Source organism: Salvia miltiorrhiza, chromosome 3 (assembly GCF_028751815.1).
Source record: "Salvia miltiorrhiza cultivar Shanhuang (shh) chromosome 3, IMPLAD_Smil_shh, whole genome shotgun sequence".
Classification (NCBI taxonomy): domain Eukaryota; kingdom Viridiplantae; phylum Streptophyta; class Magnoliopsida; order Lamiales; family Lamiaceae; genus Salvia; species Salvia miltiorrhiza.
Genome location: NC_080389.1, coordinates 20,315,942 through 20,340,470, shown reverse-complemented (window position 1 = coordinate 20,340,470; position 24,529 = coordinate 20,315,942). Strand labels below are relative to the sequence as shown.

At 39.0% G+C, this 24,529-nt stretch overlaps 3 protein-coding genes across 3 annotated transcripts; 1 reads left to right on the top strand and 2 right to left on the bottom strand.

Moving 5' to 3' along the window:
- Positions 1-4,161: 4,161 nt before the first annotated feature.
- Positions 4,162-5,340, bottom strand: LOC131018049 (protein LURP-one-related 17-like). Its single transcript, XM_057946785.1, has 2 exons — positions 4,985-5,340; positions 4,162-4,569 (listed from the first exon to the last, which is right to left on the bottom strand). The coding sequence occupies exons 1-2, from the start codon at positions 5,252-5,254 to the stop codon at positions 4,192-4,194; spliced, it is 648 nt and encodes a 215-aa protein (XP_057802768.1). The 5' UTR covers positions 5,255-5,340; the 3' UTR covers positions 4,162-4,191.
- A 349-nt stretch (positions 5,341-5,689) lies between these two features.
- On the top strand, positions 5,690-8,278 carry LOC131018045 (uncharacterized). Its single transcript, XM_057946783.1, has 2 exons — positions 5,690-7,986; positions 8,098-8,278. The coding sequence occupies exons 1-2, from the start codon at positions 6,198-6,200 to the stop codon at positions 8,211-8,213; spliced, it is 1,905 nt and encodes a 634-aa protein (XP_057802766.1). The 5' UTR covers positions 5,690-6,197; the 3' UTR covers positions 8,214-8,278.
- A 12,823-nt stretch (positions 8,279-21,101) lies between these two features.
- Positions 21,102-22,073, bottom strand: LOC131018511 (uncharacterized). The gene has a single exon (XM_057947229.1). The coding sequence runs from the start codon at positions 22,071-22,073 to the stop codon at positions 21,102-21,104; it is 972 nt and encodes a 323-aa protein (XP_057803212.1).
- Between the last annotated feature and the right edge of the window lie 2,456 nt (positions 22,074-24,529).

Genomic DNA, 24,529 nt, shown 5'->3' with positions numbered 1-24,529 from the left:
AAACTACCCCACATTCTCTCCGACTCAAGCTTCACTTCTTCTCCGCCGCCAAATCACAATTTCACCTACAGTGCGAGGCCCAATTCAACCTACTCGACCACTCCTTCATAGACCTCTTCGATATGGAATTGGGAGAATCTCCAACCCTCGCCTTCGTCGCGAGACTCCGAGTTCTTCGACCATCTCAACCAAAATGAAGCTCCAACGAACCAAAAAATGAAACTCAGAGAAAATTGAACTCAAAATCGAACCAAAATGTTAACCAAAAAATGAAACTCAAAATCGAACCAAAAAGAGGACCAAAATCGAGAAGGGGAAGGAGAAAGAGGGATGTTCTACAGGGCCAGGGCTCGGACCTCTACCCTCGTCAGTGTGTGGGCGAGTGGTCGGAGGCTCCGCCAGAGACTCCGGCACGAGGTGGTGGAGAGGAGAGATGAGAGATTAAGGTTGGAGAAGGAGGCAGCATTGTGTGGAAGAATAGTTTAGGTTTTTTAATTTATAGGATAATTAAGGAATAATTGGGGGGTTTTAATTAATGCCTAATTGTTTCTAGTTTTTGAAGTGTGACTTTATTATTGGGACAATCCAGTAAGCAAAGTGTGTCTTCATTATTGGGACGGAGGGAGTATAATATATAGATTAGTGTAATCAAATAAAGTCTCCATCCCAACTTTTTGATGTTGCAACATCTAGAACATATTTGATGGAAATCAAAGAGGGAAAGGCTACTCCGAGTCAACTCAGTATGGAAAATGTCGAAAAGTAAAAATCGAGTTGAAGTTTTTCAGTTACACACTTCGCCGCCATTGTTGACTTTGGGTAGCTCTGCACTTTCTCAACGGCATTGAACCAAAATAACAATCAAAAAAGTTATAAACATTTTTCTCTCGGAGATTATGTAATGCTGAACAATTCAAAGAAAAATGTCATTGGAAAATGAAAACCAGAAAATGGGAAAAATTCAGAGAGAAACACAAACACATACACACATATTGTGAGGGAAAGCTGTAAAATTGCAGCAATAATGTTCATCTTTTCACGGGATCAAATGCGAAAAACAATAAGCAAAAATCGAAAGCGAAATAAAACAATTTTGTGCTTTGAGAGTTCTCAACTCTAGTCATAGCTCCCACGAAAAACACAAACACCAGCGCTGAAAACAGAGATACTGTCAATTTCTTCGAATCCATGGACATCTTCACAATTATAACACTAGTTCTGTAAATGCGGATTGAATTGATTTAGAGAGAGAAAGAAATGAAAATGAGCTAGGAAGAAGATGCGCTACGTGAAGGGTTGTATACTGAAAGCAAGACTTTATGCTTGTATACATTGATTCCTTTGTTCACTGTGATTCTTCTATCTGAAATATTGTTATTGCATAATCCTATTATAGTCCAATTTATCTCATACTATAGATTATATGGTGTGTTGTAGATCACAGAAGATCATATAATTGGAAAAAGTTGAGATATAAATTGAGTTCACAATCGAGGCAACTATGGACGAGTTGCTGGTTTAGATTGTAGCATAAATGGATAAATAGTTTATCTTGGCTATTTATTTATGCTAGTACCTTCGTGTATTGAACAGGATCACAGTGAGATGAATTCTTATATTCTGACTAATTATGAATCAAGATCTCGGCGACTTAAATAATCTTAACCTTAGTTGGATTAATCGGTGTAAATAATATATTGACTATTGCTTTGATTTATCATGGGTGAGAGTTCTCTTGAAGCTCAATATACTCGATACTTTGGGTGATAGCAATTATTATTTGACATGCGATTATATTGCAATAAGGATCCGTGTCCTGCTAATAACAGGATGATAATATCCTCTCGAGGAACTTAATAAGTTTATCGTATTAAACCCTGCAGATGGAATTAGTTCCGATACGATAATAAGTTTAAGTGGTAGCACTCGAGATGTCGTTTATAATTAAACGACTAATTAATTAATTAATTGATCGTAAGAGGAATTAATTAATTAATGGATATTGGATATCTTAAACACGGGGATTAATTAAGTCTAATACTAGCCCCGACTCACCTAAAGAATAAAGAGATAATTCAGTATTAATTTTCTAATGGAATAAATTAATACTTGTGTCTCGATTTTATTCTGGGCTGAATAGGAAAATCGAGCACTGGGAGGCCAAACTTTATTCAAGCTAGTAGATCCCCGCTTGGCCCAATAAAGGCTTCACTCCATATGGGGGCTGGGGCGTCTGTCCATCTATTTCTCACTTAAGCCTTTGGGCTTTGTTTTAGTTTAATTAGATGATGGGCTTATTATTTAGGGTTTTAATACCCAGTATAAATAATAGGTACGACCCTAATTCTAATTACTTGTGACATTACGTGAGATAAAATAGAGAGAAATCTGTGAGAGCACAGAGAAGTGAGGCGGCGCGTTTCCCTAGGAAAATGAGAGGACTTGAAGATCATTGCCACCCAACGTCAAGTTTTGCCGTGGAAACAAGTTGGAAGATCAACACTGGAGTCGATCATTATTCGGATTTGCAAGTAAGATTCTATCCTCTTGCTATAGGCACATGGTTTTTGTATGTATTCGTTTGATATCCGAAATGGATCACGGGCACGTGAATCATATGTCAAAATATGGTTCCTTCACTACGATGAAAGGGAAGACGGCGAAGAAGAGGAGATGGGGAAGGCGACGAAGAAAATGTAAGAGAGTGAGAGAGAGGTGTATGTGTGAGAATTAGGATCTGTGATAAGAGCGTAATTAAGAACTTTAATTATGTTTTTTAATTATGGTTCAAAAGAGAAACATATCATGTTACATGTGATAACCTAAAAAAGAATATCTGTCATAAATAATAATCTCTTCGTCCATGAAAGAACTTTCTATTTTTTTTGGACGTTTACAAGAAAACTTCCGATCGACATGTTTTTGGACTATACCCCACCACTTATAATACTTCATTTACCCTTACTTTTCACATTTTCATCACTCTCAATATTAATTATAACATATTTTTATTATTTTTATACATTCAATAATGTTTTTTTCATTCTCAATATATTCAATAATAATATTTTAAAATTCATCACTTTATCTTAAAAAATTCTTTCATAGATGAAGAGAGTATTCGTCCAACGTGCCAATAAACAGGTCATGTGGCATGGCTAGGCATTCCTCAGCGGCAAATCTTCTTCCAATGGTTAAGTGGCTGAACCCACCTACCAAGATATCTTGGCCAATCCGACAAAATGTTTGATGCACCTAAATCAAAATTGCATCTCATACTCGTGCAAAAATCGATGATGCTTCCAAGAAGCTCACGCTCTTTAACATGTGTAACGTGTGCCAACATTAATGGGCATACTGATTCTATGTTGACGTTAACACGACAAAACCACCGAGGGTCGGCGACGGCCCCACTAATAATCAAGTGAATTCAGCCATAACAAGACCACCTACAATTGTTCAATGTCACCATTAATTATTGAGCTATAATTAAGCACCTAATTTCTTCAGCAGATGATGAAAATAGTCATGTATTAGTGCAAATCATGTGCAGGAGTTAGGCTTGCTTACAACGTGAATCTGCAATTAAGGATGGTATTATATAGTTCAATCTTATTTTTCTACTCTAATCATTACTAATCACACACTCTTGTCAAAAAAGATAAATTTAAGTGGCCTAACGGATGGTTAATACCCGAGAGTTCAAAACTTGGTAGAAGGTTAATGCTCAAGACCTGAGTTCTCCGTGGCTCGGTCTTTAAAATTTCTTATTTACTTATGTAATTTATCAAAAAAAAAAGATAAATTCAAGTTCTCTTGGGATTGTTTAATGTTAGTGTAGATATATATTCGTTAAAGCCAAATATTTCAAATTTAAACCACACCACCGCATCCATTATGAGGCATTTACTTTTAAAAATTAGCTTAATCTACTTTGTATTAAGATGGATTAAAATTTTAAATATCTTAAAGTACTTCATAATTTATATGGTTCCATCAAATCAAAGATAGAAAATCAATCACGCATTTTATGGATAGTAAAAGTATATGCCCATATAGACATGAGCCTATCACATCTGATCATATTCTAAATGCGGTTTGCTTGTCTTTCTGAAGGAGAAGAAGAAAGAGGAAACTCAAACACTACACAAGCACGATAGATTTGTACATAATTAAGCCGTATATATTAATTTAAGAGTACATCTGATCAAGTAATAACACAATAGCCATCGCAAATCTGCAGTGGAAACCGGGCTTAATGATTAAATGAAAGACCTCTAAACCAAAAGAAGCACCTTCTGGCATGGCTTCTTTCTTCTTAATATCTGCAACCACCCTCGCCGATTCATCCAAAATCTTGCACGATCGATGCGTGAAGGAGCCTTTAATCACATACATGCATCTCTTTTCCGACATCCCACAGTAAACATACGCTACCACATCATCCACTTTTGTCTGCCTCAAACTTATGTTTTTCCTCACACAAAACACAGGTTTAATCTTCTCTTTGTTGCTGTATTTGCAGACCTCACCTTCGTAGACAAGCCAGTAGTCCAATAGCCCTAGCTTCTGCAGATTATCAAATTCAAAACAAAGTTAATTACTACTAGGAGAATTAGAGATTAATTGCACTTTATTGATAAGATACATGGAGGGTATTTTTATCATTATATTATTATAATTTCTCTGATCTTACCCTTAAAATGAGATGTGAATCAAGTAAAACGAGCTCGAATGAGCTTGGGATATCCAAAGTTCATCTTAGTTAAAAAAATAGAAAAACACTATATATATATAAGTATCTAAATTGAGCACCCCTTAGATCCGCGGCCAGGCTAATCCATTATTTACTACAACTGATCAAAACTTTAAATATATCAAAGACTTAGATAAAAATGAGAACAAAAATACTTTTCAATTATAAAAAGTAACGCTCAGCTCTTAGGTTAATCCTCGAAAATAAAGGCAATTAACATATATATACCTTGCGACGGCGGATGGTGAAAATGGGATTGCCCGAACCGTCCATGAGGACGGTTTGACCGGGTCGACCGGTGTAGTTGTCGACCCGATAGGCCAAAGCGCCGTCGGAGGCGATGACGGTGAAGCCGGTGCAGCTGAAAACGAGGGATTTTGTCCAAACTGTTAGAGAAGTGGATGCTGCTTCATCACCGCCGTCTCCTGTGCTGTCTTTTTCTCTCTCATCGTGGTAGTGATGGACTGTTCTTGACTTGGATTTCGAAAAGAGTAGCATTTTATCTGTTATCTCTGTGTGTGTGTGAGTGCGTGGAAGTGAGAGATGGAGCTTTGGTATGTGTATATATATATAGGGTGAGAATGTGAACAGGTGTGTTGCATTATCTGTTTGCATTTATGCTTTCTACCGTTTATGGACCAATATTTTCTAACCTTTGACATGGGCACCTCGTTATTCTTTAATGGTTTCATTGAATCTATACACAGTTTTTTTCTTTAATTGTAACAAATAAAAGTAAATTTTATTAATAATTAGGAATGAGAGTTAATTAATAAATACTGGCAAAAGTCAAGTTTAATTAACATGAAACACAAGAACATAATAGGCCAATTGTAAAATAATTTGGCTGTACATGCAACATTTAGTTTCTCTATAACACTAGTGTATGGTGATTTTGAAAACCAGCCTTTCGGAATGAAGGCGTGACCAACAGATGCTCTACTGTACCATGCGGAGTTGAAAACCCCAACGCCGTTAACTCCGGAGTCCGGAGCTCGGCGTTTCGCCCATCGCCGATCCGCCCGATCCGCCTCATCGCCGATCCAGCAGCGCCTCCAGTCGGAGCTCGGCGTGGCGGAGAGATCAAGCAGCAGTCGAACATTATACTGTTCATCGACGACTTTTCCTGCAGCGCCTCAAGTCCGGAGCTCGAGAAACGCCGATCCAGCAGCAGTCGTCCAGCAGCGGTGCTCCCGCCTCATCGCCGGGCAGCAGCGACTTCGCCGCGCCACCAGCCCGGCGTTGACTTCGTTGCCACCAGCCCGGCGTTGCTCGCTGCACACCGGCCGTCTCCGTTCGCTGCTGCTGTGCCCGTCAGCCCGGCGCTCGGAGCAACCTCGCCGCCGCTTGAGAGCAGCGACGCCATCGACGTCGCGCGGCCTCGCCGTTCGCGGCTCAAAGCTGCGGCGACGTCGTCACAGATTGCCTCCGTTTGTGAGAAATGGCATCGCTCCAGCCTCCCCTCCCAAATTACCCCATAGTGTCTAATAACTTTGCTCCTGTCAGTCGATCATCATCGACACTACACAGTTCTACTAGGGATTTCACCACTGCTGATCAGACGACAATGAACTCTACGACAGTAATGACGGTGCTTCTCTTCCCCGAGTCTGGGATCACGATGCCTCCGAGCATCACGGTCACAGATAGTTCGGCGGAGGCTGCTAGAGTTACTGCTGATGTTTCATTCCCGGAAATCGCTGCGGTGATGACTGCCCATACTGTCGGCGTCTCTACTCAGGCCGATGGTCCTAAGGGCCTGATCCCGCCTCGCTCGATCGGGACTGCCCATTCGAATGTGGTCAGTCCATCGTCTGCTACGAAGGTGTCGCCTCCTCCTCAGCCGAAGGCCTCTTTTGCAGATAAACTGAAAGCTAGGGATGGCAGTCCGACCGAGCAAGTTTCCAAGCCTAGGGACGTCCCCGCTCATGACTTTACAATCCTCCGGCCTGAGTTGGTGGATCTCAAACGTTGCCTTGTTTTAGAGCCTTCTTTCCACCAACGACAAGTCCGGCGTTTCGCCCATGCGGTTCACGGCCGGCTGATCCTCCGCAAAGGTGAGTCACCTCGGTTTGCAGCGGATCTTTGGCAGGAACTTCAGCAGCTTTGGAAACCGTCTGCTGGTTGGTCGATTCATCCTCTCGGAAAAGGTTACTTCACTTTTAATTTCACCACCGACGAGGATAGGGCAGCGGCTTTCGCTAAAACGACTTGGCGTCTACGCTCAGGTATACTTCATCTCCAGGCTTGGGTGCCGAATTTTGATCCCTACAAAGCGCATTCTACCCTTGTTCACGTATGGATTAGAATCTTTAACTTGCCACATGAATATTGGCACCCAGAGGTTCTTTCCGGGGTCGCACGAGAAGTGGGTATGCCTATCTTGATTGATGGTCAATCTGCACAGGCTCATGTGGGTCACTTTGCTAGAATTCTTGTTGAGTTAGATGTTTCGGCTGATCTTCCTGAGGCTTTAGATATTAAGTGTGGCGACATTGATTTTACTGTCAAGTTTGGATATGAGAATTTGCCTTATTACTGCTTCGTTTGCAAGGTTGTGGGACATATTTCTAACGAATGCAGAAGGAGGAAAACGACCACGACCGAGGAGGGCTTTACGGAACATCAGGGCCGGGAACGTGGTCAGTCCAAGGTAGATGACCACAGGGTTCATCCTCGTCCCTACACCGGAAATCAAGAATCTCCAGCAAGGGCTGGAAAGGAAGCCGCTTTTGCTGAGGTTGGACAGGAACTGAACTCTTCTTCAGACTCTCCTACCTCATCCAATCCCTTTGCTGTGTTGGTTTCTCTAGAGTTGCAAGATGAACAGAGACTTGTTTGTGATGATAACATGGACAAGCCGCCTTCTGATGGAGGCCGAGCTTCAGATGCTTGCATCTATCAGGACAATCAGGATAGAAAGGATTTGGAACAGCTTGGGTCAGATGACGAAAAGAGCCAAATTGAGGTAGTGGAGCAGGAACACGAGAGGACTACTGCACCTCTGCTTGTTCAGCCGCTTGCTGTTATGACTGACAACAACGATGTGCTAACTTTGACTGGGACGACAGGACCCATTTCTCGTAGACGAGGGCGTCCGAAAGGGGCTATCAACAAGAAGGGGAGAGTTTCTGATTCTTCTATCAAGCACAGGCTCCGTCGTATCATAATCAATGGCATGTCCTCGAATTTCCAAAACTCAGCACGCCGTGATGATATGCAGGGCCCAGGTCTTGACACTTCTTCTCCTGTGGAGTTCCTGAATAAAGTGAAGTATGCTCAGTCTAGAGGACAGATTCTGCAAAACTTTGTGATCAACTCCTCTAACTCTACCGATGCAGCCCATGCTATGTCGGTTGTGGCCTCTTCAAAAATGAAGAAAAAATGGGGAGATATGTTGGACGATGAAGATGACGATGTTTTAGACGAGGACGACCCTCTTAAAATGTTCTCTTAGTCTTGGTTTCTTTTTTGGTTACCCGGGGTTTCTTGCGGGTGCTTTTGCTTGTTCCTTATGTCTCTGGTCTCTTTTTTTTTTTTTTTCTTTTCTTTTTAATAAAACTTCTATTTCAGCTATAACACTAGTGTATCTCACGCGCTATGCGCGGTGAATGTGAACTTAGACTCGCATAAAATATACATATATATGTTTTATAATATTAATATAAACTAATAAAATTAAAATTTGATACAAAAATTATTTTTTGCAAAGTGATATAATATTTTAATATAACCATTATAATTTATACAAAAATATAACATGTGTTCATATACAGATATTGTATCACCTATATAGGGAGTTTCTATAATTATACAAATGAAATCATATTTATCGCATAAAATTAAGTTGTGTATAAGTTTGTTATGTAACGTTATGAATTTGGTATGAAAAATGATGAATTAAAAAAAATCAACCTATGAAATTTAAATTCTGGACCAAAAATTCATTCTGCAAAGCTATAATTTCACCAAAGATCTTCATAATTTAAGGGATAAAAATGGTTGCTATATATAAGGGATGAAAATGGTTGCTATTAAGCATATTGGTCCTTGTGTTAGTTGGTCCTTGGTCTGATTTTTGTGTTTCCATGTGATTTATGTTGGGCGTTGTCACTTTTGGACAACGTCATATATGAGATATTGGTTGATGCTTTATTTACAGGCTGATGGTCTGCCTAACCCCTCACCCATCGGGTGTTTTTTTTTTTTAAAGCATATTGGTTCTTGACAAACCATATCTCACCACATATTTTTGAAATATTAATAAACACGTAAAGATATCTGAACTTAATTTAATACCTATCAAAGATAAAAAAAAAAAAAAAAAGAGTCGAACTGATGAAACCTCTCGCAACTAAACCCTAGTTGCGCCGCCTCCATGCAAATCGCCGGAACGCCGCCGATCAACCAACAACCGCTGACGACTTCGATGCCAGTCAGCCAACAACCTCTTCTGTTTGACAAGGCGGGGCTAAACCTGCCGCAAGTCTCAAACAATTTCTCGCCTGAACGTCTTCATGGAGTTCATTCTGAGAAAGACATAATCGATGTTGAATCTTCAAAGGGTGCGGTTGAGGAACCGAATTCAATCCCTGTGAGAAATCATGGGATTACCCATGACGCTAAACTCACACCTTCCTTTACTAGGGTTTCGGATTCTCGTGAGGAAGACACTAATAAGAAGGCCTCGGCGACGGAGTCTCACCGGCCGAACACTTCTTCTTACGCTTCGCTTATGAGATCCCGACAAATTGAACGTACGCCGGATGTGCTTGTTCATCGTTTCACTTCGCTTCAACCGGATGTCTCTGTTGAAATACCCACCCTTAGGGTTCCTAAAGAGCATCTGCTGCCTAAGATAAATCAATTTGAACATGCTTTAATCGGTCGCCTTCTTGTTCGGAAAGGAGAGAAGCCTCGCCTTCTCAAGGACCTTAAACGTGATCTTCAGACGGTTTGGAAGACTGCTAATGATTGGCAAATCATCCCCATGGGAAAGAGCTTCTACACGATTAAATTCAATACGGCAGAAGACAAGGTGCTAGTTCAGAAAAACACTTCTTGGGAGTTACCTTTCGGAACTATGCGGTTACGTCAATGGGTGCGATACTTCGACCCTTACAAGGAAATTTTGTCACTTTGTGAAGTGTGGATGCGCATTTACTATTTACCCTTAGAGTTTTGGACTCTGGATGTCATTACGGGTATTGGAAGAGTGCTGGGATCGCCCATCAAAGTTGATGGTGCCTCTGCTCGTGGGGCTGCTGGGCATTATGCTCGCATTCTGTTGGAGATGTACCTCTCTCGTCCTCTCTCGGAGGCATTGTTGGTTGACGGGGATGAGCGTTCCTTTCACGTCGAATTCGAATTCGAACAACTCCCGGCCTTTTGTTCTAAATGTAAGATTATGGGACACTCAATTGACAAATGCAACAGAATTAAAAACAAGGCCAAAGATGACAGCAGGAAAGGGAAAGCTATAGATATATCTTTGGATAAAGATAAGGAGATAATTTCTAAGGGAACTAATAAGGAAGATAGAGCGCCAAACTGGAGACCTCGCGACCAAAATAGGATTGCCCATGCTCATACGTCGCCAATTATTACTGATAATCAGTTTGGAGTTTTGGACCAAGTTTCTGTTGAAGAAGAGCATACTCAGCCAACGCGGGGGACGAAGTGCCCTGGTCAGGCTTTGGCTTCATCTGATCGGGATGTTGGAACTGATGATGTGGAGGGAGGAAGATCGCTTTCGGGGCCGGATATTTTACAGGCGATCACTGTTCCTGTTCTTGAAGAGAAACATCAGAACACTCAAGAGCAAGATTTTTATGCACAGCACGACACCAATGATGTGGAGGACAGTGACTCGGGAGAGGAGTTTGATGGGATAGCAGATGGTGGTACGAAGCTGGTAGAAGCAACAACACAACAGACCGCCAACTTGGAGGGAACTCGGGACTTCAATTGTGACAAGCAGGAAAAGATGATGGATAGTGCCATTAAAGCTCAGCGAATCGTGGATACCTTCAGGAATAATGAGGTTGAGGCTCAGGTTAAAAAAAGGGGGAGACCACCGAAAGATGCCGCTGCCAAGAAACAGTTGATTCGTGGGGAAGATAGTATAAAGAGTCGCCTTCGGAAGGCGGTGGATCAACAACCTAATCATCAGGCCGAAGACTTTATCAAAAATAAACTTTACAAAGCTTGGGAAGCAGGTGACAAACCTAGAGATTTCATTATTACGTCTGGGGGATCGACGAGTGATAGAGCTCTGAATAACGTTGCGGCTAAGAGCTGGGAAGCAGAAGTGGAATCGGGTGAAAACCCGGCCACGAATTCTCATTCTTTTTAATGAATGTTCTCGTATGGAACGTCCGGGGTCTCACGGACGAAACCAAACGAGTTTTAAAGGAGCATTGTCATTCCTTCTCTCCTGTCATTGTTGGGATTATTGAACCGAAGACGGATTTCAAGAAGACGTATTCTAGATTTTGGCGCTCTCTGAATCTTATGCCTTGTTTTCAAAATTCTAGAGGCAATATGAGCTCGAACATTTGGGTTTTTTGTCATCCCTCTGTGAGTCATGACGTGATTTTTTCCTCGGAACAGGTTGTTATCATGAATTGCAGCTGGTCGACGTGGAATTTTAAAATCGCGGTGGTGCATGGGGCCAATACGCATGCTGGTCGTCGAAGCCTTTGGCTTGATCTTCTTAATCATATTGATGGCAATGTGGTCTTTATTGGTGATTTCAATGCTGTAAAAGGCGCCCATGAAAGAAGTAGTGACTGTATGCCTAACTCTACTGCTTGTGCGGAGTTCTGTGATTTTATTGAGGCCACGGGCTTCATTGAAGCGCCTACGGTTGGATTACATTACACGTGGTCCGGACGTCGATTCATGCCTACACATGTGGAGTCTCGTTTGGATAGAGCTCTTTATGCTGATTATTTTGCTGGTCTCTGGAGTTCGGTCTATGCTCAAGCTCTCCCGCGTATTACTTCGGATCATTCCCCGCTTGTGCTTCATTGCATGTTGGACACGCCTCCTCGTCATCACTTCTTCAAGTTTCTTACTATGTGGACGTTACATCCGGAGTTCCTTTATACGGTTGAAGGTTCTTGGCAGATGGCTACGGATATTCGTTGTCCTATCTACAAAGTAATGTATAAACTTAAGCGTCTCCGGTAGGTTCTGCGCTCGTGGAATAGGACTATTTTTGGAAATGTCGATTCTTGCATCATGAATATTCAACAAGATCTTTTGGAGATTCAAGATCAGATTGCTAGGGATGGTTATACGGAGGATCTCTTTGATAAAGAAGTGGAAGCTCAAGCTAAGATCAACGTCGTGCTTTCGAGGCAGAGTTCGCTCTTACAACAAAAGAGTCGTGTTTCTTGGCTTCAAGACGGTGATAGGAATTCGAAGTTGTTTCATGCTATGTTAAGGTTTCGTCGGAAACCTCACATCGTCTCCCATATGGAGATCAATGGAGATATGAATTATGATCAGAAGGCTATTGGGGATCATATTGTGGATTTCTTCTCTTCTTTGTTCTCGACCAACAGCCATACGAACACTGATATCACGGCGGTCGAGGCTATCATTGAGGATATGGTCGATGATCAGCATAATAATTTACTCATTCGTGTGCCGGATGAAGAGGAAATTTCTGCTGCGGTTTTCCAGATGGAGCTTAACAGTTCACCGGGTCCGGATGGCTTCTCGGGTAAGTTTTTCCAGCATTGTTGGTCGATTATCAAAGTGGATATCTGGTGTGCAGTTTAAGCCTTTTTCCGAAATTCTTATCTCCCTCAAGGTTGCAATTCTAATACTTTGGTGTTAATTCCTAAAAAAGAGGTCGTCAATTCTGTCTCGGACCTTAGACCGATCGTGTTGTCTAACTTTCTCTACAAGATTATTGCCAAAGTGTTGGCTTCTAGATTAAGCACGGTGGCTGCTGTTTATGTTTCCCGTCATCAGTTTGGCTTTATTAGCGGCCGCTCCATTCACGATTGTATTCTGATGGGCTCGGAAGGTGTGAACTGCATCGCACTAGTCGTGGTCAAAACATGGCTTGCAAGATTGACATTAAAAAAGCTTTTGATACTCTTAACTGGGATTTCCTGCTTAACGTGCTGCGGGTTGCTGGTTATGATCCCAAGTTCATTCGTTGGATTGAGATTATTCTTCACTCGGCGAGGATTTCCATTCTTTATAATGGTTAGCTCAAAGGGTATTTTGCGTGCTCCAGGGGCGTTCGACAGGGAGATCCTCTTTCTCCTATCCTCTTTGGCATCGCCGAGGAGGTACTTGGTAGGCTTTTCACGAATTGTGTGAGTGCGGGAACGCTGACTCCGATGCAAATGAGACGGGGAACTAATTTTCCCACTCACCTCTTATATGCGGATGATGTTCTGGTTTTCTGTCATGCCACAGTCAATAACGCTCGTACTATTCAGAAGATTTTGGATTATTATGGCCAAATCTCCGATCAGATTGTGAGCCAGGATAAGTCGCAAATTTTCTTTACTAATAAAGTTCCTCTTCAGACTTGCAGGGCTATAAGGAATTTTTTGAGATTTCTTCAGGGGAATTTTCCGATCAATTATCTTGGAGTTCCCATCTTTAAGGGCAGAGTGAGAGCCTCTTATCTCCGCCCGATCCAAGATCGTGTGATCAACAAGTTTGCGAGATGGAAGGGCTTACACTTGTCTATGGCTGGGAGGCTTTGCCTGATTCGGTCTGTTATCCAAAGCTCCCTGACGCACGCAATGATGGTGTATAGACGGCCGACTGCGCTTATCAAAGAGCTTGATGCGTGCTATCGGAACTTTCTTTGGACTGGCAACATTAAGCAGGTGCCGTCTTGTTCTGTTAGCTGGAATAGGGTTTGCTCGATTAAGGAGGAGGGCGGCCTCGGTGTCAGATCGTTCGAGCTCATGAATAAAAGCTACCTCATGAAAATGGCATGGAAGGTGGTTTGTGGCCGTGATTTTGGATATGATCTAATTCGTGAAAGATATTTGGATTGTTTTGGGCGTCGTAAACCTTTGGTGGCCGCTTCTACTATCTGGATGAGCTTACGTGAGGATATTGATGGTCTGGTGGCTGATTCGTATTCGCATATTGGGGATGGGGTTTCCACCTCGTTCTGGTATGACGACTGGTTGGGGTACAATCTTATGACTAAATGCGATATTCCTCACTTCATGACTCAGTTCCTTACTCAATCTGTGGCAGATTATTTCTATGATGGTGTCTGGCATTTTACCCAGGCCTTTGTTAATGCTTTTCCAGAAATTGTGTGTGACATTTTACTCACTCCTCTTGGCAACGAGGGAGACGTGCGGTTCTGGAAGCCTTCGTTACACAGGAATGTGACTGCTGCGCTTGCCTTTAATAAGCATTGTCATCACCTTTCGAAGGTGTCTTGGGGAACTTGGCTTTGGGAGCCTTTTATTTCGATTCGCAGATCCTTGATCTGCTGGCGGCTTCTTCATAATCGTATGCCGACTTACGATCGCCTCATCCGCCATGGCATGATCACGCCTAACACCTGCTTACTCTGTTTTAATGAGAGCGAGACTCAGGATCATCTTTTCTGGAATTGTGAGCAGGTGAAGGAGATTTGGATTACGTTTCTTGGCTGGTTCAACTTCCCACAAGGTTTGCATGCGCATGATATTCATAGTTTTCTGGTGGAAGCTTGGCGGTATAAACTTAGCCCCCTCGCCGGTAATTTATGGAAAGCAGGTATCATCACGGTCATCTGGGCTATATGGACGCAGCGGAACAATTGCATCTTTGATAATCAAAAGTTTGAGGGCCGTCGTGTCATTCACTACGTGAAAGTCGCCTTCAAAGATATTGATGCTAACTTTCCCAAATTAGGCTATATGTGGAATTCCTGGTCGGAATACCTTATTCTCCGTGCCGTGGGTGTTACTTCCAGGAATGCTACTCCACCGGAGTTTGTGGAGGTCCATTGGTGGCCGCCGGTGGCACCATGGATCAAAGTGAATACGGATGGCTCGACAATGGGAGCACCGGGCACTATTGCAGCAGGCGGGGTGTTTCGCGATAATTGGAATGTGGTGCGTGGTTGTTTTCACTTCAAAGGTGGTTCGGGCTATGCTTTTGAAGCCGAGCTTATGGCTGTTATCTCGGCTATTCAAATTGCTAACAGTCACGGGTGGAACAAGCTTTGGATTGAAGCAGATTCCACTTACGTGGTCTCTCTTTTAAACTCTCGATCCTTGGCGGTGCCTTGGAGATTTAAGGCAGTTTGGAACAAGACTTTAAAGATGTTAGAAGGTTTCTCGCTGCAGGTTACTCACATCTTTAGAGAGGGCAACAAAGTGGCGGATATTATGGCCAACCAACAACGTTTAGAAGGGTGGTGGCCGCATGAGATTGAGGAGATTAAGGCTGCGGTTCGTCTTGATATGGCTTCGCATAGCCATCTGCGCCTGAAACGATAATTCTTGCTGATGGGGGGTTGTTTTGATCGGTTTCTTTTTGGACTGGTTGGTGTGCGGTTGTGGTGGTTTTCTTGGGTTTGGCTTTTTTTCGAACACTTGGCTTGCACTCGGTTTAGGCGGAGTGCCTCTGGTGTTCAGTTTGTCCCTGCGTTTGGCTGTTGTGTGGATGATGAGGCGGAGGTCAGTTGCTGGCTGGCGGTGATCTGGCGTCGTGAGGGTTGGAGTGTCAGTAGAGTCTTTTCGGGTCTGGGTGAGCTCGGCTCGGGGGCGCTGCTGGTCGGACTCCGTTGGTTTTGGGCCCTGTTCCTCGGGGTCAGTTTCTTCTTGGGACTCAGTTGTTTCCGTCGTCGATATGCTGAGTCCCGGAGTTTTATCTCCTTTTTCCCGGATGCGCTTACTTACGCTGATAAGGGGTTGTTTCTTAGCCTTTTTGGTGGTATTTTAGGGCGGCTTTTTACCGAACAGTTGGTTGGCGCTTGGTCTAGGCTGGGAGATCTTGATGTTCAGTCCGCTTCCGCGCTGCTGGTTGCGCAGATGATGAGGCGGAGGTTGGTTGTTGGCTGGCGGGGGTCTGTGGTGAGGATTGGAGTGTCAGTAGGGCCTTTCCGGGTCTGGGTGAGCTCGGCTCGGGGGCGCTGCTGGTCGGACTCCGTTGGTTTCCGATCCCGCTCCTCGGGGTCGGTTTTCTATTAGGATTCAGTGGTTTCCGTCGTCGATTTGCCGAATCCCGGAGTTTTATCTCCTATTTCCTGGAGACGTTTGGCTTGTGCATGTGGGTGTCTCTGGTGCGGGGCAGTTTCTTTAGTTGATTTTTTATTTTTCTACGATGTGTTTGTTCTGTTTGTCTGTGTTGGGAAGCCGAGCGGCTTAGGGGTGATGGTTAGGCCGGAACCTTTGAAGTCGTCTCACCTCCGCTTCCTGGCACTTTTTTATTTCTATTACGAGTACTCTTTTTCCCTTATAAGGATTTTCCCTTGCGGGTTTGCCTTAGAAAGGTTTTAACGAGGCTCGGCCCTTAGTTTTCTCTCTGTGCTCTCAAGGGTTTTTTGTTTTCCTTCTTTTAATAAAATTTTAATTTAATAATAATACCTATCAAAGATAATTGTATGGATACAAAAAAAATAAATACATTAATAAAAAATAAAGAAATTGTCATATTTAGAAAGCAACACTAATTTTAAACAAATTAATTACAACATGTAAGATTTTATTTATCTCTTATAACTTTTGATTCAATAAAAAATGAATTATTTAATCTTGAATTTAATTTTCATTTATTTGATGATGAAGCAAATATTGAAAATTAAAATTAAAATTAAAATTAAGAAAATAATAATATCTGATAACATATTTTTAAAATATTTTTTTATGTAAATAATTTACACATAATTTTAGACTCAAGTAATAAAGATTATTTAAATATTTAACATATTCAAATGGTTTAGTAAAAAGATTATTTAATATTGAATGAGTTAGCTTATTCGGGGAAAACAGTTAGCAGCACATTAAAAAAAATCAATTATTTAATATTTATATTTAATTTTATTTTTGAAATAGGCGATTATTTAATTTTTTGTTTCGGCACAAATCATTTAAGATTGTTTTTGCTAATATTGAACTCATTTGTCAGTTAACAATTTTCGACATTTTTTTAGGAGTATAAGTGTATAACTAACGCCAGTTTTGTAGGAGATTTTTGTTAGTATAATTATTTTCTCAATTCCAGTTATGTCCTTCAAATTGAATTAAATTACATTTACTTTGCTTTTATATATATAAAGATTTCTATTTTATATTTATTTTAAGAAAAAAAATACTATGATATATATTATGCATATATATATGATTTATCAATTTAATTATTATACACAAGATTTATTTATTTAAGAATAATGTAATAAATATATATATGGGTTTTATATATTTCACTACAAAAAAATCGAAATTGATGACGAAAATTAACGAAGGAAACGAAACTGTAGTTAAAAATGCAGAGTTAACGATGAATATTAACAAAGAAAACGAAACTGTAATTAAAAAATATTTTTATTATTTCCATTGTTTATCTGTCGTTAATAATAGTTTAATCTAAAATTAGTTTTATTTGTATTAAATATGTCGTTGATCCGTCGTTAATTTAAAATTATTTTTATTTTTATTATTTTATTTTTATAATTTTTTATACTTCATTTGTCCCGTAGTAGAGTATCACATATATGATTACAGGACTTTTAAGAAAAAGCTTGTAGATAATGTGTTGAGTGAAAATGAATGGTTGTGGTTGAATTGATTGTGAGCTTATGTAGAAATGATTCACTACAAGAAAACACTCACATAACGACCGAATTTTCAGTCGTTAATTTAGCTGGCCTAACGATCGATTTACGAGAGTTTCACGATCGGATTTTATTCATTTTTTTTAATTTTTTAACGATCGAAATTTTGGTCGTTACTTTTTTATTATTTTATTTTTTTTAACTATCGGAAATTCGGACATCAATATTTTATTATTTTTTTATATTTTAACGATCGAATCGGTAGTTATTTTTTTAAAATTTTTATTACAGTAATTTTTTAATTAAAAATATTTTTTTTTAAAGACCGAATTTTCGGTCGTTAATATTATTTTTTCTTTATTTTTTAAATTATTATTTTTAATATTTTTAAGACTGAATTTTCGATCGTTCAAATTATTTTTTATTTTATTTTTTATTTTTATTTAAATTTTATTTTTTATATATTTTTTATTTTTTTAACGATCGAAAATTCGATCGTTAATATATTTTTTAAAATTTTAATTTTTTATTTATTTATTTATAATTAATTTTCTATTTTATTCTTATTTTTAAATTATTGAGAATATTTTAAAATCGATTGTTATTTTTCATACTAGTATTTTATTTCTTTAAAACAAAATTAACGATAATATTAATTTTTTTATTATTTTAAATTCGATGGTATATTTGCCGTCACTCTTTCACCGACACCACAAGTCTTAGATATCATCTCGACATATTCTAAGGTTATAAATGAATGATATTGTATATTGAAATAAAGTTTAAATAAATTAATAAGTGTTAGTTATATCAATAATACGCGTGTTTTGAACTGGTGACTATTCGAATGGAACTTTAAGGTTAAGAGTTAATATATAGATATGGCCACTTCCATATAGTAAAATAAAAATTTGGCATATGGAATAAAAACGGGAAAATTGCACCTAAATACACAAACTTTGCCAAAAATTCATATTTGACGCGAATTTAGGATTTTACATTTTAATACACCAACTTTCGTTGTTGTCCAAATTTGACACGACTTAATTATTAAAAATTCAAAAAACAACCCATTTTCGTAAATAATTATACAAAGACCCACTTATGTTATAGTTTGGGACATTTAAACCAAAACAAGATATTTCCTTATAATGTTTTTTTAAAACCATTTTAAGCGCGGATCAAAGATTAAAAGAAAACATCATAAGGAAATATCCTGTTTTGGTTTAAATGTCCCAAATAATAACATAAGTGGGTCTTTGTATAATTATTTACAAAAAGAACATGTTTCTTGAATTTTTAAGAATTAAGTCGTGTCAAATTTGGACAACAACGAAAGTTGGTGTATTAAAATGTAAAATTCTAACTTCGCGTCAAATATGAATTTTTGGCAAATTTTGTGTATTTTCACGCAATTATCCCAATAAAAACATTAAAAATTGGTCAATTTTTGAACAAAAAGTCAGAAATACCCCTTCCTTTAAAATATTAAAAAATAGCCCGTCATTTCTCTCTCTCTCTCTCTTAATGTGTACAGCTTCTCTCACTACCGCCGCCGCCGCCGCTTCTTCTTCCTCCGCCACTCCTGCTGCACCCCACCGACACACTCTCCGATGTCGACCTCCGCGCCACCGCCTACGAGATCTTCATCCGCGCCAACCTCCCCGCCTAATCTGGAAACCACCATTGTTGCTCTCGAGATTTCTCGAGGAGGAAACAACAGGCGGTCTGGGAATCGCCGTGAGCGAGCCTACCGCTGCTCGCGCTACCGCCGCGCCGATCGATCCTCTCTGTCAGCACCCAGGTGGCGGGCCTTGTCGGATTTCGAAAGAGAAGGGACGCCGGAGGCGGCGGAGCTAGGGGGTTTTGCTGCAGAAACTCTAGATCTGAAGCGGCGTTGTCCTCGCTACTTCTTCAGGGGCGGCGGCGAGCCACCGTGGCTATAATAGCCACCGGAGCTAGGGTTTCGTCGGATCTCTGTGGGGCTGTGCGGTGGTGGTGGTAGTAGCGGTGATGATAGGCGGCGATGGTGGAGAGGACGATTCATCGACTGCAACGACGACGACGTTTCCTTCACCGTCGCCCAATTCAGAGGCCACGAGCTGTCGGAGCATCTGGTAAATCCTCGCCTGATCTCCTGCTTTCGGTTCTCACGGTGCTACTGGTTGGGATCGAAGTAATACAACTATGTAACACCTCAATTTTCATAAACTTTGCATTCCAAAATTTTAAGAACTAATAGATAAAATAAAACTTCTTGACTATCAAAATTTAAACTAATTTAAAAATTAATTTGCCAAAACTAAAGTAGGAACATAAAATATAATAAAAATAAAACGATAAACTAAGACTTAACAAGTTCAACTAAAAAGTTCAATGTAAATTCTCTATCCCTAGTCATTCTCCACTTCCATGGCCACCTCGACTCTGGAACTGCAAAACTGAAAAGATAAGGGGTGAGCATATTGAAAATATACTCAGTGAGAAACCATGCAAATATTCACATACGCTTGAACATGCAAATAATTCACATTGTCATACACATATACTGATAATCTGATGGGCAAACTGAGAGCCCCTGAACATGTATTTCAACATGGCTAAATTTCTGAACATGTATTTCTACATGGCTGAACATGTATTTCAACATGGCTAATATTCTGAACATGTATTTCTACATGGCTGAAATTCTGAACATGTATTTCTACATGGCTGAGCAAGTATAATCAAACATGAAATAAGAGCATATAAAAACATACATGAATATAACCACAAGCATATAATCCCTCACCTTAATGTCGAAACTTATAAATTCAATCAAAACCGGAAAGAAGATCCTAATTGCACCACACCGGAAGTAACTCAATTTGACGAGGAAAGACTCTCACAGGCGAAACAACTTCTGACCTTATTAGGAAAATTTGGGAGAGCGCAAAGAATATTTTTGAAATCTTGTGAATGTGGTAGAAGAGGAGTGCCGAACGTAATGTATATATATTGACGTGATTTAAGGGTATGCAGTTATAACCCTAATAGGTATTTCACTCCTTCTCTAATAATAATAATAATAATAATAATAATAATAAGAATAATAATAATAATAATAATAATAATAATAATAATAATAATAATAATAATAATAATAATAATAATAATAATAATAATAATAATAATAATAATAATAATAATAATAATAATAATAATATAATAATAATAATAATAATAATAATAATAATAATAATAATAATAATAATAATAATAATAATAATAATAATAATAATAATAATAATAATAATAATAATAATAATAATAATAATAGTCTAAATGAAAAAAAATTAATGGTGCATATCTATATTTATCATGTAATTATCTAAAAAAAAAACTATGAAAGAAAATACTAGAAATTTAACTTATATAATAAATCTAAAAAAAATATGGGGTGTTACAACCTTCCCTACAAAAAAATAATTTCGTCCTCGAAATTCTAGTCATGCTTCTTGTGTCATCATAACTTGCCCTATCATAAGCGATCTTACAGGCACATTAACTTCTATTTTATCAAAACTTATCGTACCTTTTTTTTTAAGGTTTTTTCGTCTCGTCTTGTTGTCCCATATAGAATAATCGTCCGTTTCCTCGCCTTTCGGGTTCCCTCCCTCTCTTGTCTGGACAAAATGTTGCTTTATGCCCCGGTTTGCGGCAAAAATAACAAACTCCCTTTCGATACAAGCATTCTCCGGTGTGATACTTGTTGCACTCAGAACATTGTGGATAGGATCGTGGCGTTGCCTCGTTGGGTTTGTCGTCCATTCTCTCCTTCTTATTTTGCACATCTCTTTTTCCATCATTTGGATCCTCCCATTTCCTCTTTTCACTCCTAACCATATCCTTACGTGGTAGTTTATCCACTTCCAAACCCGCCTCCACTTCTTGCGCTCGTCTCACGGCCAAAGCATAATCCACAATTCCTTGTGCCGCCAATATTCCTCGGATTTCTGGTCGTAATCCCCTTAAGAACCTATCCGCCTTTTGGTCATTGGTGTTGACTAGGCGTGTGGCATAGCATGAAAGTTGGTTGAACTTCCTTTCGTAGTCGGTGATGGACAGCTCTCCTTGTTTGAGATCTAAGAATTCGGCCTCCTTTTGATTGCGGTAGGAGCGTGGAAAGTATTGGTTGGTCACAATCTCCTTGAACCTATTCCATGTCAACCCTTGTCGTGCTTGCTCAGTCATGGATCTCTTAAAGGACTCCCACCAATAGCTAGCATCCTCGCATAATTGAAAGACAACACATGAAACTTTGTGGGCATCGGTGCACTCGATATGTTCAAATATTATCTCCAGCTCTCTTATCCATTCCTCCATTGCTAGAGGTCCGCTCATCCCGTCAAATCTTGGTGGATTATAACGTCGGAACTGCTCTACGACTACGCTTGTGTTATTGCGTTGTGGGTTTTGCGCACCTTGAGCTTGTTGTTGAAAGAATCCTTGCATTGCGGCGATAAATTCTTGCATCCCGTTTTGTTGATCGGTAGGGGCTCTACGGGGCGGCATGGTTCTCACTTAATCAAGAAGAAAAACAAATTAAATTTCTAAGTGAAACCTAAATTCTTTAAATCGCAAATTCTCGCTTAATCTTTCATGTTCTTCTTGCAATTTCCTAATTCGTGCGTATAAAGTAACTTCGGGTCTAGTATTGGTTTGACGTGTACATGTCATCTAAACAATTTACAATTACAACTATTTCTAATAGAGCTAAACATAATAGTACTAGAACATAAAAGCATCATAAATAAATTATGTCATCTAAAACATCATATTTGCCATATACTTGAACAATTTGAACATATACCTTGAAGTGGAGTCGATGCAGCGCATGAGTTTCGAATGACTAGGCTAGCTTAAAATTTTGAAAGCTATTTTTCTTTTAAACACGAGTCTACAGAAACGTAGACCCGCTCTAATACCACTTGTAACACCCCAATTTTCATAAACTTTGCATTCCAAAATTTTAAGAACTAATAGATAAAATAAAACTTCTTGACTATCAAAATTTAAACTAATTTAAAAATTAATTTGCCAAAACTAAAGTAGGAACATAAAATATAATAAAAATAAAACGATAAACTAAGACTTAACAAGTTCAACTAAAAAGTTCAATGTAAATTCTCTATCCCTAGTCATTCTCCACTTCCATGGCCACCTCGACTCTGGAACTGCAAAACTGAAAAGATAAGGGGTGAGCATATTGAAAATATACTCAGTGAGAAACCATGCAAATATTCACATACGCTTGAACATGCAAATAATTCACATTGTCATACACATATACTGATAATCTGATGGGCAAACTGAGAGCCCCTAAACATGTATTTCAACATGGCTAAATTTCTGAACATGTATTTCTACATGGCTGAACATGTATTTCAACATGGCTAATATTCTGAACATGTATTTCTACATGGCTGAAATTCTGAACATGTATTTCTACATGGCTGAGCAAGTATAATCAAACATGAAATAAGAGCATATAAAAACATACATGAATATAACCACAAGCATATAATCCCTCACCTTAATGTCGAAACTTATAAATTCAATCAAAACCGGAAAGAAGATCCTAATTGCACCACACCGGAAGTAACTCAATTTGACGAGGAAAGACTCTCACAGGCGAAACAACTTCTAACCTTGTTAGGAAAATTTGGGAGAGCGCAAAGAATATTTTTGAAATCTTGTGAATGTGGTAGAAGAGGAGTGCCGAACGTAATGTATATATATTGACGTGATTTAAGGGTATGCAGTTATAACCCTAATAGGTATTTCACTCCTTCTCTAATTCTGCTTAATAATAATAATAATAATAATAATAATAATAATAATAATAATAATAATAATAATAATAATAATAATAATAATAATAATAATAATAATAATAATAATAATAATAATAATAATAATAATAGTCTAAATGAAAAAAAATTAATGGTGCATATCTATATTTATCATGTAATTATCTAAAAAAAAACTATGAAAGAAAATACTGGAGTAGAAATTTAACTTATATAATAAATCTAAAAAAAATATGGGGTGTTACAAATGTACGTATTGATTTTTTGATATATTACTAATTCATAGATCTAATTGAAGTATTCATACTTGTTTTGTACATATGCCGGCGTCGGTGAGTTAAGAAGGCTGAGGTACTAGCTCGGGAGAGATGAACTGAGCTGGTTGTTAGGCGCGACCGTGAAGGCGAAGCCGTGGCCGCCGAGTTTGGGGTACTCCGGGTGGATGGAGAAGACGAATCACGTCGAGAAGGAGGAGATGATTTTGGTGGTTGAATTTTTGAATTGAATCTGCGATGGGTAGAATGCGTGGCCTTTCAATCTGCTGGTCTCGTTTGTGAGCTGCAGGATGCCGGATTTTTGGATCAGTGCGGCGCCGTTTAAGGTTAGATTTGGTTTGGGTTGGTGGAAGCCGGTGTAGCAGAATTCCTCGAGCTGGGATAAAGATGGGAATTTCGTTTCTTTTTTCTTCATTAAACCTATATTTTGTAATATGGAATACTGATTTTACTTTGAGCTTTAAAAAAAATCACAACTAGCTCTATAAATTCATAATGTTCTTGAATTCACAATCAAATCTATGAATTCACAACTTAATGTTTTTAAATTCACAACTAGATCTATGAATTCCCAACCATGCTTGATGAATTCACAACTTAATATTCTTGAATTCACAACCAAAATAAATTCTAGGTTTAGTTATAAATTCAAACTTTAAAAACTCAAATTCACAACTACTTGAATTCATAACCAAAATAAATTGTGGTTGTGAATTAAATTTTAGTTGTGAATTCGGCTGGTTGTGAATTCACAACCAAAAAATTCTGGTTGTGAATTAAATACTGGTTGTGAATTCGACTGGTTGTGAATTCACAACCAAAAATTTTTGGCTGTGAATTAAATTTTGGTTGTAAATTCACAACTAAAAAATTCTTGTTGTGA

Excerpts from the sequence above, each read along its gene's own strand:
- LOC131018045 (XM_057946783.1), top strand. The coding sequence starts at position 6,198 with ATGGCATCGCTCCAGCCTCCCCTCCCAAATTACCCCATAGTGTCTAAT. Across the intron at positions 7,987-8,097 it reads TGATGATATGCAGGGCCCAG|CCCATGCTATGTCGGTTGTG; the intron begins GTCTTGACACTT and ends CTACCGATGCAG.
- LOC131018511 (XM_057947229.1), bottom strand. The coding sequence starts at position 22,073 with ATGCCGCCCCGTAGAGCCCCTACCGATCAACAAAACGGGATGCAAGAA.
- LOC131018049 (XM_057946785.1), bottom strand. The coding sequence starts at position 5,254 with ATGCTACTCTTTTCGAAATCCAAGTCAAGAACAGTCCATCACTACCAC. Across the intron at positions 4,570-4,984 it reads TCACCATCCGCCGTCGCAAG|AAGCTAGGGCTATTGGACTA; the intron begins GTATATATATGT and ends GATAATCTGCAG.